At 39.4% G+C, this 14,286-nt stretch overlaps 1 protein-coding gene across 1 annotated transcript in view; it reads left to right on the top strand.

Moving 5' to 3' along the window:
• The window catches only part of RORB (RAR related orphan receptor B), a 176,937-nt gene extending 164,763 nt beyond the window's left edge, over positions 1–12,174 (top strand). The window contains exons 9-10 of the mRNA XM_046664812.1: positions 596–708; positions 11,816–12,174. Coding sequence (XP_046520768.1) covers positions 596–708; positions 11,816–11,971 — 269 coding nt within the window. The 3' untranslated portion in view covers positions 11,972–12,174. The remainder of the gene's footprint in view (positions 1–595; positions 709–11,815) is intronic.
• Positions 12,175–14,286: the final 2,112 nt, after the last annotated feature.

Below are 14,286 nucleotides of genomic sequence, written 5' to 3'. Positions count from 1 at the left end.
AGCTTCTAGGGAGAAAAGAAGGAAGGAAGGAAAGAGAGGAAAGGAGGGAATGAAGGAACAAGAAAAGAAAGGAGGGATTATCCTATCCACCATTTAAAAATTCAATATGGAGAAAGAGGACTCAAGATTAAATTTTTGAAATTGACTCATGTTTATGCTAAATTAAAACATAGCTTATAAAAGGAAGGAGGATCCTGAATACCAAAAATATTCCTGTACAAGAAATTTTTTTCACTGCTAAAATTCATTTCCCTTACAAACCATTAACTTCTACTTTGAAAGAAAATCTCAGCATGTGTCCACAGAGAGTAAGAGATGCAAATTGTCACAGACTAGAAGAAATACGAAGGAGTTAATTTGAACCATTGTACCCTTACCTCCTCCATCCTGATTTCCTGCGTCAGTGTATTGTGCATTACTGTCATCGTGGCATTGCTTATGAAATATTTGTGTTTTATATAAATAATTACACGTCTTCAGAAGCAATTTAGAACTGCTTTGAAATAAGTCTGAAACTCAGCACTTATGTCTGTTAAGTGAAATAAAGCAAAACTTATGTTCCCTCCCCTTCTTACCCATTCTTTTCCTTTGTCAGACCGAGCCTGGCTGATAGAACCAAGGAAGGTCCAGAAGCTTCAGGAAAAAATTTATTTTGCACTTCAACATGTGATTCAGAAGAATCACCTGGATGATGAGACCTTGGCAAAGGTAGGTCCTCAGATCATGGACCCCCATCCCCGAAAGAAAGCTCAGTGAGCAAACAGGGCTTGTTATATAAAGCCAGGGACATTTCTCAGCAGCAGCAATTTCTGAAAGTTGCCAAAGGCTGCGTACATTTTAAGGTGCCAATTTTAAAAAGGGAGACCAGGAAATTATAATGGATTGAAAGGAGAATGACTTTCTTAGGGAAAGATGATATTGACACATCTGAACCCCAGGTATAAGAAGACAAAGGAACTGAGGGTGTTTCATCTGAGAACAAAAGCTTGAAGCAAAGAAACAAAGAAACAAATCTAAAATTCGTATGTGAAGAAAGAAGAGACTTTGTGCCCCTTTGGGAGTAAGGTCTGGGTTCAAGTTAAGAGTAGGTAGATGTTTATTCTAAATAAGAAAGAACTATAAAATGATAAGAATTGCTGAACAGAGGGGTAGACCACTGTGTGAAGTAGTGAGCTTCCTGTCATTGGTCATATTCTAGTAGTAGAATACTAGTAAACACTAGTAGATACTGCTTGGTTTCCTGTCAGGTGTATTGTAACCGACAGTCCTACCCAGGGTAGAAGATTAGGTTAATTACTTGCAAATTTCCCTTCAACTCTACTCATCTCTTCATGCAAGATTTGTCCTGGGTGCTTTCAAAATGGTGAAATATCCCAGGGGCAAAATGCATGCAAAATGTCATCAATTTCTTGATTCAACTTAATTAAGAATAGTGATCTTTAAGAAGAGTCCTGGGAAAAGATGTTTACCGAAGTAAAATGGTCATAAAAGGAAGAAGTAATTTTCCAATGCTTGATATTCAGCATTATTTTAGATCTGAAAGTATCTTTGATTTCTTAAGAACTGGAGTTTTTTTAGAGGGTAGGAAACTAGGAAATGGAGCTTATTCTTGGTTAAAGGTGATAGAAATCCTACTCTTTATATATTTATTATTAAAACCCTCGCACTCTACTCTTGAAGTTCTTTATTTTTAAAAAAGTGAGAAGACTATTGGAGATACTATCAGATTTTACTTTGCACATACTGAGCACTGCTATAAAAAGCCGCCATGAGTTAAGTATGCTGTTTCATTATGGTAACATTTTGTTCAAATTAACACATCACTAGGAAGAACATTTCCACACTGTAGAGTGATAGTTCTCTTTGGTGTAACTTTTCACTTATTACATGAGCAAGGACAAATCACCTGCTCTCTGCACCTGTTTTCTCCCAGTTAAGAGCAAAACTTCTCCATGGTTTCAGATACACTGGGCAGAAAAGACCATAATGTCAATATCTGCATCTGTCTCTGTAATTGCTCTGTAACATATACTGGTTAATTAATGGGGTGTCGGAGGGGAGCTCTGTGAGATCTCCCGAAGACTTTGGTCCCCATATTTACCACTCTAAAATTAAGGTCTCGATAAAATCCAGAATTAGACAAAAGTTGTTGCTATTCTGCTTAGGGGTATCATCTGCTTATCAGAAAACCCTGGTTTCATCATCTATAAAATGAGGATTATGAATTCTTGCTTCTGTAAGATGTGTTTTAAGGATCAAATGAGGTATACACTGCATAAATTCTAACACACTGTGAACTATGATTATTACTCCCCTAGGAGAGTAAAAGTCTCATGCTTACACCATTTTCTACCTCCTGGTGTCCTGGTGGTGGTGATCTGAGGTATTTGAGGTAGAAAGGGGACAGAGAAATTGAAGAATGAAAGATATTTAAGGGCAAGAAAAAAATTAAAACATTGACTATAGGTCAGCTTAACTCTCCTTTCTCCATCTGTAGTGGGGAAAGTACATAATTCAGTCCTTTTTTGTTTTTTTAGATTTTCTTTTGGTGAGATATAATTGACATATAACATTAGTTTCAGGTGTACAAAATAATGTTTTGATATTTGTATATATTGCAAAGTCATCACCACAATAAGTCTAGTTAACATCCATTCAGTTCTATTCTTAGAGACTATTGAAAAGCTGGGGACCAGAGAAAGCATTAGAAGAGGATTATTTCTTATATAAAGAAGGAATAAACATTTTATTTAAATCCAAGAAAAACTACTCTACCCCACCACGGATTCTTTTCATCTTTCCGGAAATGCTCCTTCTGCCTTCATAGTCATGGAGCTCTTCTGCCTCCACGATGCCTCTAAATTTGTTACTTATAGACCCCCTGGGGAATCTGGCAAACATTATGAAACCTGTCTCTAGAAAAATGTGCACATACCAGACTGTTGTATTCAAGGCCAGGGGCTCCGATGAAACCTCCAGTAGGTGGGGTGGATCTGCCATCTATGTAATGGGCAAAGACTATTTACACTGCCGACAAAGGTAACCCTGAACAGGGGTGGCAGACATCAGGCGAGAGGTGCAAGGCTCAGACACAGTCATGGAACTTCCTCCTGAGTGCACAGCCTCCAAAACACTTTCTACCCGCCCACTTCCTGAAATTAAAGTTCAAGTATCAGTGCCGTATCCTTTGGACCAAACTTGAATTTCAGGAAGCTTTGAAAATTCAGGAATTCTGTGTCCATTAACTTGAAGGTTTTGATTCCTATATATTAATCTGTTTGTTTTTTTATTTACTTGTTGGTTGGAGGGGAAACCTTATTAAAGAATCTAGTTTCCTCTCCTCATGAGCATAATGATAATATGTCACATACTTATAATAATCAGAACCATTTCCCAGCTGGGGGACCCTGGACAAGTGACTTAACCTCTCTGTGCCTCAGTTTCCTCATCTGTAATATATAACTAAAGATAGTATCACTGTCATATGGTTATTTTGAGGTTATTTTAAGGAGATCAAATATAAGCAAGCTGCATGGTCCATAATAGGTGGTGTGTAAGTACTGTCGTTGTAGGTGCTGTAGACAGAAGAAATTTTATGTCAGCAGAGAAATTTTTATCCAAGAGATGGTATATTTGAGCTAATCACTGATGGATGAAAACTATTTGAAAAGATGGAAGTTAGGGGATTGGGGAGGCAGAGTATAGCATTCCAAGTGATGGCAGCAATAATATATAGGTAAGAAAGTATAAGTGTAAGGCTATAAATAATAGTTAGATTTGGCTGGATGCTGGATTTGAGAAGCCAGGAAATGAGATAACACTGGTCATTTTCACTAAGGCTCATGGAAAAAAAATATATATACATATATACACACACATATATGCATATATATGTATATATAATATATAATATACATATATATTTTTAAGCCCCATATGACTAGGGGAGGCAGCCCATCTGTGCTCTGGGCTTCACTTTTCTTGTCCGGGAAAGGAGCAGGTTGGACTGTATGGTCATTAAGTTCCCTTCAGTGTAGTATTCTTTGAATCCAAAAGAGAAAAACAAAGGTCCCTCGTGACATCTTCTTTTGTCCTCCAATACTCAGTCCAGTGTGATAATTCTAAGGATTCTTTAGATGTTCTACCATTACAATAAGTGAAGAAACAGATTTTGCCAAGTCTTGCAGATTCAAATTAGTCCTCTGTGCACTACGGGTAGCTTAGTTTAGGATGATATTCCAGCCCTAAAGCCACAGAGCATACTATGTTTCTATAGCCTGCGTTTCCATCAGGCTTTCAAGAGGGCCTCCATCACCTTTGCTTTAGGTACTGCAATGACTCACTTTGAGCCGTTTCCTTGCAGGGTGAGGACCACTAAGGGGGTTAGGAAGCTGTGTTGCTCTTTCTCTGCTCAGTTGAGAAGAGCATAAGCACTGCTGGAGGAGGAGAAGGGATGGGAGGTAAAGCAGTGAATATCTGAACCACAGAGACTGCTGACGATTCTGTCCTCTGGCCTGTGGACTTCCTTTATTACAAGTCACTAAAACTGCTGTTCTTGTTGCCCTGACCAGAGGGGCAGAGAGTGAAGGAGAAAAGGGAGCCAATCAGTTGGGGCCGGGTTGAGGCCATGTACCCATGGCCAAGAGAAAAGCTTGCGTCTGCAGGTCTTGCTTACATCCTGCCCTCAGGTTCACGTTCCCAGCCCTTTCCTAAGAAAGCGTTTGGATCAGAGCCACTGTTGGACCCTCGTTTCATGTAGTCTTCTCCAGTCCAGCCCCTCCTGTGTGTCTGCTGGCTAATTAGAGTCACGGAATATTGTTAGGTGGCATATTTATTTTTCCCAGCACTCCTGCAAATAAATGCAACACTCCTGGAAGTATGTACTTGCCCAAGGCTGTACTGAGAAATTTAAAAGTAGCGAACCCCGTAACAACACATATATCCAATGGGAAAGCATGGAGAACTGTGTAACTCGGACCACAAAGCATATGCAGAGACTAGAGGGAGTGTCATTTATTTACTTTACCACAACTAGAGCTCTTCGGGGAGTACCATGCCCTCCATTCACTCCTCAAAACAGTGTTCACATGCTTGTGCCTTACCATGCACTATAGATGCTACCTTTCCAGGAAGCATGGGCCACGCCACCCTTCTGGGTGTTTTTATTTTTATTTACTTTTTATTTTTAAAATCTTTTTTAAAGATTGGCACTTGAGCTAACAGCTGTTGCCAATCTTTTTTTCTTCTTCTCCTTCTCCCGAGAGTCCCCTAGTACATAGTTGTATATTCTAGTTGTGTCTGGGTGTCTTTAGACCCATAGTTCTATGCTAGTAAACCCCCTCTAATTCTCCTAGGATGTGGAGGAGTCTAGTCATTTTGCCAAAGCTCAGAATCTCTCTCACTCCTTCTTTCTTCTGATTCCTGGTTGGCCAGAAAGTTATTACCTCTCCCTCTCTGGGCTCTCTCTTTTCTACTCAGTCTTTCTAAGTCCTTGCTGCTCATGAAGATGTCCCACCATGTCCCTTCATCCATAAAGCTTTAGTCTAAGGTTATTTCATGTTAATGAGAATAATATGGAGATCTCAGTTTGGCTCTGGGAAGAGAATGTCCTGGACAAGAAGAATGGCTGCACCATGTGGTGACAAATCTGTTCCTTTGAGGTTCATCTTCCTTTCATATCTGGAAGGTTCCAGCCCTCCCAGGGAGAACCGTGATAGTTTGAGGCAGGATAGGTACAAGCAAGCCAACAGGTTCACTAACTTCTTAATTCCTTTTTTTTTTTTAGCATAACAATAACAAAACTGTATCATCGACATAGAGAGGGAAGTTTCTCTGTCTGTTATAACAACACCAAGTTACTAAATAAAAGCCTAAAAGATGGAAGGCTTAGACAACCCTATTTTACATGTTAATAATTGAAATTTTACCGGAAAGAAATCATTCCTGGTCATTCACACATTAATAGTGCTATTATGATACAGATTTAGAAAAAAACAACCATGCTGACTCTTAGACAGAGTCTATGGAGCAAATGCTGGTTGAGAGATCAATGGAAACTGCAAAGGGTCATTGACATTGATTTTCATTGCTTTTTCAGTGAGCTCAAAATAGACTGTGCCATGATTCATCGTGGAATGTTTATGTCTAAAGCCTGTTTATTCTTCTTGCAAGACACTATGTGTTATATTAGAATTCTTAGTAGGTAGAACTAGGGATTTTGGGTCAATTCCATCTTGAACAGCAGTCTGTCCAGTCAGCAGAGGGGTCCCTACCCAGATGATGTGGCCTTGTGGTCTGAGCCTCCCCACTCCCCTTTCTATTTGGTTAATAATTTATTTTATACTTTAAAATTTCTATACTTTTTAAAGTATAACACACATGCTGAGAAGTTCTTAAATCATAAGCTTATAACTCAGTGAATGACCACAAAGTTAACATACCTGTGTTACCAATGCCCAGATAAAACCGGGCACCCCAGAGGCCTCACTCAGGCTTCCTCACAATGGTATATATGCTTTAAAATAGTTCAGGAATAGGCAAAATTATTGAAAAAAGTTCAGAAGATCACCCAAGTTTTTAAATTCCAAATCCATACTCAGGAAACATAGCTTTCTCCTCGGATAGTTTTCTATTTCAACCTACATTTACTGTATGTGCTATATGCCAGAGGCAAGGGAGAGAATGGTGAGTAACACACGGCCTTGGTTCTTGAGTAGTTTTCTTGTGGAATTCCCGTAAGAAATCAGATTATTTCAGTACATTTTAGCTGTTTATAGTTTGCTGGCAAACATTATAGGTCCAACACCTGGAAATTCCGAGTTGTCCATCGGACTAATGGTCTATAAATAAGAAGAAAGCTTCGATGTACTCCTCACTCATCAAGCTGGAAGTCAGTGTATTAATTAGGACTCTTTGGTTACAAGTAACAGGAAACAACTCACTCTAGCTTAAGCAAAAAGAAAAACTAACATAAAATGATGGAGAGATATCTCATGGAACCTAAGGTCAAAAATTCAGCCCCCATTCAGGAAGGCACTGGAACAAAGAATTGGGAAGCCTTCAGAATTCTCCATCTCACGTCTATCTCTCTTTAAGTATCTACTTCATTCTTCTCCCTCTTTGAATATCAGTTGACTCTGCTTCCCTGGTCCACGGGGTGACATGTGGCTAGCTCTTAGCTTCTTAGGTTCCTTGTAGTTTCTGCTACATTTAGAAAGACACTTGCTGTCTCTCAGTCCGATTCCAAATCCCAACCCCAGCTGAATCAAGTGTCCACTTCCACTTTAGTCAGCCATGCCCAGGTTAGAAAGAACCTGCAGTACAGCCAAAGATGGAGTAAGGATGGGGCGGGGAGAACTTATGACCAGACAGGTATCTCAAATTTGACATTATTATTCCAATCCAAGTGTCTAAATTTAGCTAAACAAAAACCCAAAAAAGAAAAGTGAATGGACAAGTGAAATGGATCTATTTATCCTCCCTTGGTGTGCCCCGTTTTTATCAGTGCTTTCGAAGTTTCTTCCACTTTGAGCAAACCGTTGTTGGCTTCCTGCTTCAGGTTGGAAGGCATCGTGATGGCCTGGAAGCCCATATGGACAAGATCACTAATTTTACCTCTGCTTGTTCCATTTTTCCAACATCAAACGTACTAGTTATAAAATTGTGGATTTTCTCATAAAACCACCCTCTGCAAAGAAACATAGGATTATTATCTCTTCTCAAGCAGCTGCTTTTTCTTCTCCTAAACCCCTGTAGGTATAAGCTAAAGCTTCCTTCTTATAAGAAATGCTCGTCTTAAGAGAGAGAGATGAGTGTGAAAATGCCTTTTTACAGACCCTCTGTCTTCTCCTGCTATGGGGATTATTTAAACATGAAGAAATTTCATGATGATTTGAAATTGACTACCCCCTCCATCTCCAAGTGCTTCTGTATCACCTCCCCAGCTGTTTAAAAAGTTGTTGAGCCATTAACTGCTGCTGAGGCTGCTCCAAGCTCCCTTTGAAATGAGGGTCCCCCAGCTGCAGTACATAATATTAATGAGCAGTAAGTGACTGCCTGCTGCTCCCTCCACCAGGCCCTTCTGGGTTCTGACAAGTGCTCTGGCTGCCTCTGCGTGACCTCCTGGCCCATCACGCCTCCAGAGTGATGGATGCCCCTGTCAGCACTTCTGTTTCCACAGCTGATTGGACGCCTTTAAATCAGCTTCTTCTGAGAGCACAGAAGTTGGGGAAGCTCTTTGCCTTTCTCAGTGCTCTTTGCTCAAGTACTCCCAGTGCTCTTTAACAGAAAGCAATTGTCACCCTCCAGCCCATTCTACAGATGAGCAACAGGAACAGGACCCAAGTCCCATAAAAGAGGGAAGAACTAGGTCCTGAACCAGATGTTTCTTAAACCCGAGTTTGGGGCAGGAAAGAAGCAAGAGTCTGTATTCACTTTCCAAACTGAACACATGGTTAAAGATTTCCAATGCAGATGAGCAACTATAGAAGGGTCATGCTTTTATACATTTAATTTCACACCACGCCTTCACTGAAGGAGCAGAAAGTGCTTTAGGAATTGTAGCACATCGGATTCTACTTCATGAATCACAGTTTATTAAATGAGCTTACCTTAAGAAAGTTGCTACAAGAAGGTGAAAATCAATATGATGTTGCTGTCTCATTTCATTAAAAGTAAATGGCTGATTTCCCCATGCTTTAACACATCATGTACAGAGACTTGGTTTTTGATGCTTGGTTAAGGGCTAAGCTGAGTTCTTGTCCCCCATGTCATTTGGCTGAAGAAGCATGGCCTCAACTATTTCTCTCCTTAAAGGAAGCATTCTGTGGGGGTGGAAGCATGACACCTAACACATGTATTGCCACTGTGCACCAGGCATTGCTGTAGACAGTTTGTCTAGACAGGTTTAACCCTAACAAGAACCCTCTGCGGTAGGGACTGTTATAATTGCCATCTGACAGGTAAGGAAGGTGAGAGGTTAAGTGACTTACCCACGATGACCCAGCTGTAAATAGCAGGTCCAGGATTCAAACCCAGGCAGTCAGGCTTTAAAGCTCATTTTTCAATCACTAGACCAATGCTCTCCATGTTGTATTTGTGCATCATAGGAAACACAGGGAGTTCATTACTTGTCCCTCACCAAACCAATAGGTCTAACCAAATGGAACCTTCCCTCTCTTGATATGATAGCTTCCTTCTCTGCCACCTGGAAGGGAGCTAACTTTCCACTCAGCTCCCAGGACTGTTTCAAATACAATACAGAATTTGCTTTTCAGTTTTGAAAACCAGTTGTAAATTTAGAAGATGTGAGCCTCTGAAACAGTGTTTCTCAAAGTCTATTCCGTGGACCCGCTACATCAGTATCCCCGAGGGATGTTTATTTCAAACGTGGAGGCTGAGCTCCACCAGACTTACAGAAACAGAATCCCTAGGGGTAGATCCCAGTAATCTGCATTTTTAGGAAGCACCCCAGTGATTCCTATGCACAGTAAAGATTGACAGTCATTACAGAGTTGCATCTGGAAGTTTCGGGAGCTCTGCACATCATGAATTCAACTGCAGATGATTATAGAAAGCTTTCAAAGCCTCTCTTCATTCAATAGCTATTTCAGGGAGAATTGTAATGTGCAAGGAGGGCTCCAAAATTGTTGTAGTCTCCTTCTGTGTGAACCAGCTGCTAAGAGAGCTTGAGTTATTTCCCAAGGGACTGCAGTTACATGGACACTGGTACACTCTTTACCTATGAAAATATAGAAAAGATACAGTTTTCCACCCTGGACCCAAAGTGAATCTTCCAGAATGGGATACTGATCATCTTTCTTTTTGCTTAAAACCCTTCCAAAGACCTTAATGCAGACTATGAGACCTTGCCTTATCTGGCCATGCCCACTTCTCCAGTTTAACCCTCAAACATGCTCACTCACTGCCCCAGAGACACTGAACTTCCCTCGGTTCTTCCAGTGCACCAGGCTCCACAGCGTCTTTTCATATGATCCTGGGGCATCTTATGTACCCCCGGCCCAGCATCTAGTTAGCTCTCACTCTTCCGTCTGAGCTCAGCTTAAATGGCACTTTCTTAGGGAAGCCTTCTTAGGCCTGCTACAAGAAGTCAGAATGTTCTGTTATCTACCACTAGTCCTAGCACCATTCCTCCATAGCCCTCACTACATTTTCTCAGTCTCCTTTTGGCTATGTGGGAATCTCATTCACATCTGTCTTCACAAGTAGATTATAAGCAAGAACCATACTGTTCTGCACATTCTGGTGTCTAGCAGAGGGCCTGCTACAAGTTTAAATAACTCATAATGTTGGAGAGAAAGTCTTGATTCTCCATTTAAAATTTAACATCCATTCTACAGACAAAGATTCCACATTTTTCATTTTTATTCCTATCATTAAATAGCAATGGAAATGGTTAGGTTGGAAAGTCTGAATCTCAAACTTCTCTATGTGTTCTAGATCCCTTTAATGAATACGTCTACAGCTCTAACCCTGATGCTATTTTTAAATTGCTCATAGTATGGTTATAGAGTCATTAGTTGTTAAAAGGAAAGTTAATGAAAGAGTGGAAATTTCTGCTTCTGAAAAGTCACAAAGTAACTAATTATCTATTTCCTCTTTTGCTTCAAAGGCTGAGATGGATTCTTCTTATTGAATAGGGTAGGGAGCACGGTGAGCCTAATTGGTGATTAGATGGGTTTTATTTAATTTTGTTTTATCATCTCTTTCAAGCGTTTCTTTGGACAGCTTTATGAGCTATCAAGTTTATCTTTCATAAAAGTATTCTCTGTATAAGACTCTTATTCGCATACTAATTTGATTACAGTGGCATTTGGTTTTAAATTGATTTTGACACTAAATGATAGATTCTAAGTGTTCCTAAATTATAAGTATGTTAAAAGTTAGAATTGCTCCCCTCCTAAGACCTATGTAACATTTAGCAAACTGTGGACATTTTAAATTATTATAAAGCACTGGCTTTTAGGTATCTGAACTCAAAAAATTACATTCCACATTATACATATGTATGAAAACCTAGCAATTATAAGTGGATATTCTCCCACTAGTTTTTAAAACACCTCCTTAAGGAAGCTAAGTGCCAGTGACCTCCCAAATTCTCTCTTGATTAAATACAGGTTAAAGACAGGTTTCATTTTATGCATTGCAGTGGAAAAGGATCAGAGAGAGAGACAGGCGGGCCAGGGAGCTTGATCGCAAAGCAGTCCAGATAATTGTGGATCACACCTCACACAGTTTAGGTTACACCTTCCTAACACTGTCACTTCCAAAACTAAAAATCTAATATCCATGTCATAAAAATTCATGTGGGAAATGAAAGATAATAACAGCTAACAATTGTGTTTCACGTCTACGGTGTTCTTAGCATTTTTATACAAAAACACACCAATCCATTGAAGTAGGTGCTGTTACTAAGCCCATTTTACAAATGAGAAAACTGAGACATAGGATGTGTCAGAGCCACACAGCCATTTAGCTGTTTTGGAACTGGGATTCCAGCTCAGTCAGCCTGCCTGCAGAGCACCGACTCCTCCTAATTAAGCTGGACTACCTCCCATGCACACTTTATTTAAGAACAATGAATCAGGAAGCTTGGTCCTGCTTTCCTTCTTTCTTTTCTCTTTGGAAGATGGGAGGGGGTGCGTTTTGTTTTGTTTTGTTTTGTTCGAAGGGAGAAGCTGAACATCTTTTTCCAAAGCTGTTTCCCTTCATCTGGGGCCAGGAAGGACACTGATTCTGAAGACAGAGCACTAATGAGCTTCCCCTTTGTCTCCTTCCCTGTCTCTCGATTCCGCAGTTAATAGCCAAGATACCAACCATCACGGCAGTTTGCAACTTGCACGGGGAGAAACTGCAGGTATTTAAGCAATCGCATCCAGACATAGTGAATACACTCTTTCCTCCGTTATACAAGGAGCTCTTTAATCCTGACTGTGCCACCGTCTGCAAATGAAGGCGACGAGAGAACTGTCTCATAGTCATGGAATGCATCACCATTAAGACAAAAGCAATGTGTTCATGAAGACTTAAGAAAAATGTCACTACTGCAACATTAGGAATGTCCTGCACTTAATAGAATTATTTTTCACCGCTACAGTTTGAAGAATGTAAATATGCACCTGAGTGGGGCTCTTTTATTTGTTTGTTTGTTTTTGAAATGACCATAAATATACAAATATAGGACACTGGGTGTTATCTTTTTTTTTTTAATTTTATTTGGGTATGTTTGGGAGACAACTGTTTATAGAATTTTATTGTAGATATATACGAGAACAGAGCGGTACCTTACATGATTACTTTTCCTGTTGATTGTTCAAATATAATTTAAGAAAATTCCACTTAATAGGCTTACCTATTTCTATGTTTTTAGATAGTTGATGCATGTGTAAATTTGTAGCTGTCTTGGAAAGCACTGTGCATGTATGTAATAAGTATATAATATCTGAGAATATTATATATGATTTTACTTATTCATGCACATGCACTGTGGCTTAAACTACCATACCTACTAGCAAAGGAGGTTCAGTCAGGCTCTCTTATATTCTTGACCTTCTGTGTTACATGTTACCTTTATGTTAGACAATCAGGATTTTGTTTTCCCAGCCAGAGTTTTCATCTAGAGTCAATGGCAGGATGGTACCAACTCAGAAATAAGTCAACGAAGGAATAAATATAATGCATGGCCTCTGTATAAAAGCTCTATTTCTATCCATGACGTCAAAGCCTTGTCAAGATGGTACATATTTGGGGGAAAAAATAAGTACTTGGAGCCATTTTCCTGTTTTAAGAATTAGACCACAGATAATATTGTGGAGTTCAGGACTTTTTTGACCAAACAATAGATATTTCCTCTTTTTCACCAGGACACATAAAACACTATTTTTCTTTGGATTTCAGGTTGTGAAAGAAACTTGATTTTGGTGCTTATTGTGTCATCAACAGAGAAATACAGTCTGTAGATTATCACCACCAGCAATTTTTTCTAATAAAATGAGAGTAAAAGAGTAAAATCAGAACCCAGGGTCCCAATGCCATTTCCTGTAAAGATTTTCTGTAACTATTTTTTTTTTTTTTGGCAAAGAAAAGCTAGAAAGAGAATACACAAAGTAATGAAGTAGTTCTTTCTATTCATTCTCTTTAATAAGTTTGATAGAAAAAGCAGCAATAAAGGGGGAAGCAGAACTTTATATGTCCTTCTAGTCTGGAGCCTCTAATTTTTTTCAACTCCAAAATACTGTATTATAAAAATATAGCAAAAACTTGAAGATTAGAAGAAAATATTTGAGTTATTCTATAGAATGAATACACCCCAAAGCTAAAACTATTTCCTATGCAACTTGGAATTGCATCATCCATCTAGCCTGAGATTATGTTTTTAGCAACTTTTAGAAGTACAGAATGCAAAAGGTGAGATCAGGATTAGAGAATTTAGACTTAGTACAAGTTCTCACTTCTCTACCTCCTCTCCAATCAAACTGATCACCAGGAAAGCGTCAACTCCAAGGAGTTTGTTCTGCCTGTGTTCTGGAGGCCTTATGTCTTTGGTCTCGTCTGATCCAAAATGAGATTTTTAAAAAGGAAGCTGGAGGAGAGCTTTGTGTATAAGACAAGGAAAATTATGACCTCCTGTAAGAGTAGCCCAGCCACCAACTCCTGAAGACCTGCCCCTCTTCTCCTTGTCAAACACGAACATGCACACACACACACACACACACACACTTGCTTCATAAAGTTTCCATCAGTGGAAACTTTGATTTCTTTTTAATCTCCTGTGCTCTCCCGAAGTCGCGTGGTTGAGAGCCATCTCCACAGTGCCGCAGAACTCCTCATTGATGAGCAAACGGTAGTGTTAGTCTTTTCTTTTAGAAAACAGAGCCTTTTCCCACCTCATGATTGATGAATTCCAAACCAATGGGGAAAAACAAAAAGGCTTTAAAATAATGAGTCTCTTTCTCAACTACTGTTATATTCAATTAATTTAACTACATTGAACCAAATTACCTTCAGTGTCTAAGAAGACAGCTGTAGACTGCTTATTATGCTGCTATAGGGACTCAATTCTTTTTGGTGTAAATGTCACTCCTGCTAGCTCTTTGTATAAAGAATTAATTCCAAGAGTCATATTTCCTTCTAATGGAAAGATTACTCTACTGATTGCTAGGAAAACAGGGTAATGGAAGGCACTCAATTAAACCAAGCCGTTTCCAAATGCAATGTACGTTTTATGATTGGCTTGTGATAGGCGATGCTTAATGTGTCTACTTGGTG

Source organism: Equus quagga, chromosome 6 (genome assembly GCF_021613505.1).
Source record: "Equus quagga isolate Etosha38 chromosome 6, UCLA_HA_Equagga_1.0, whole genome shotgun sequence".
In the NCBI taxonomy this organism is placed as follows: Eukaryota; Metazoa; Chordata; class Mammalia; order Perissodactyla; family Equidae; genus Equus; species Equus quagga.
Note: the sequence above shows the minus strand (reverse complement) of the source record. Positions and strands in the feature narration are given on the sequence as shown.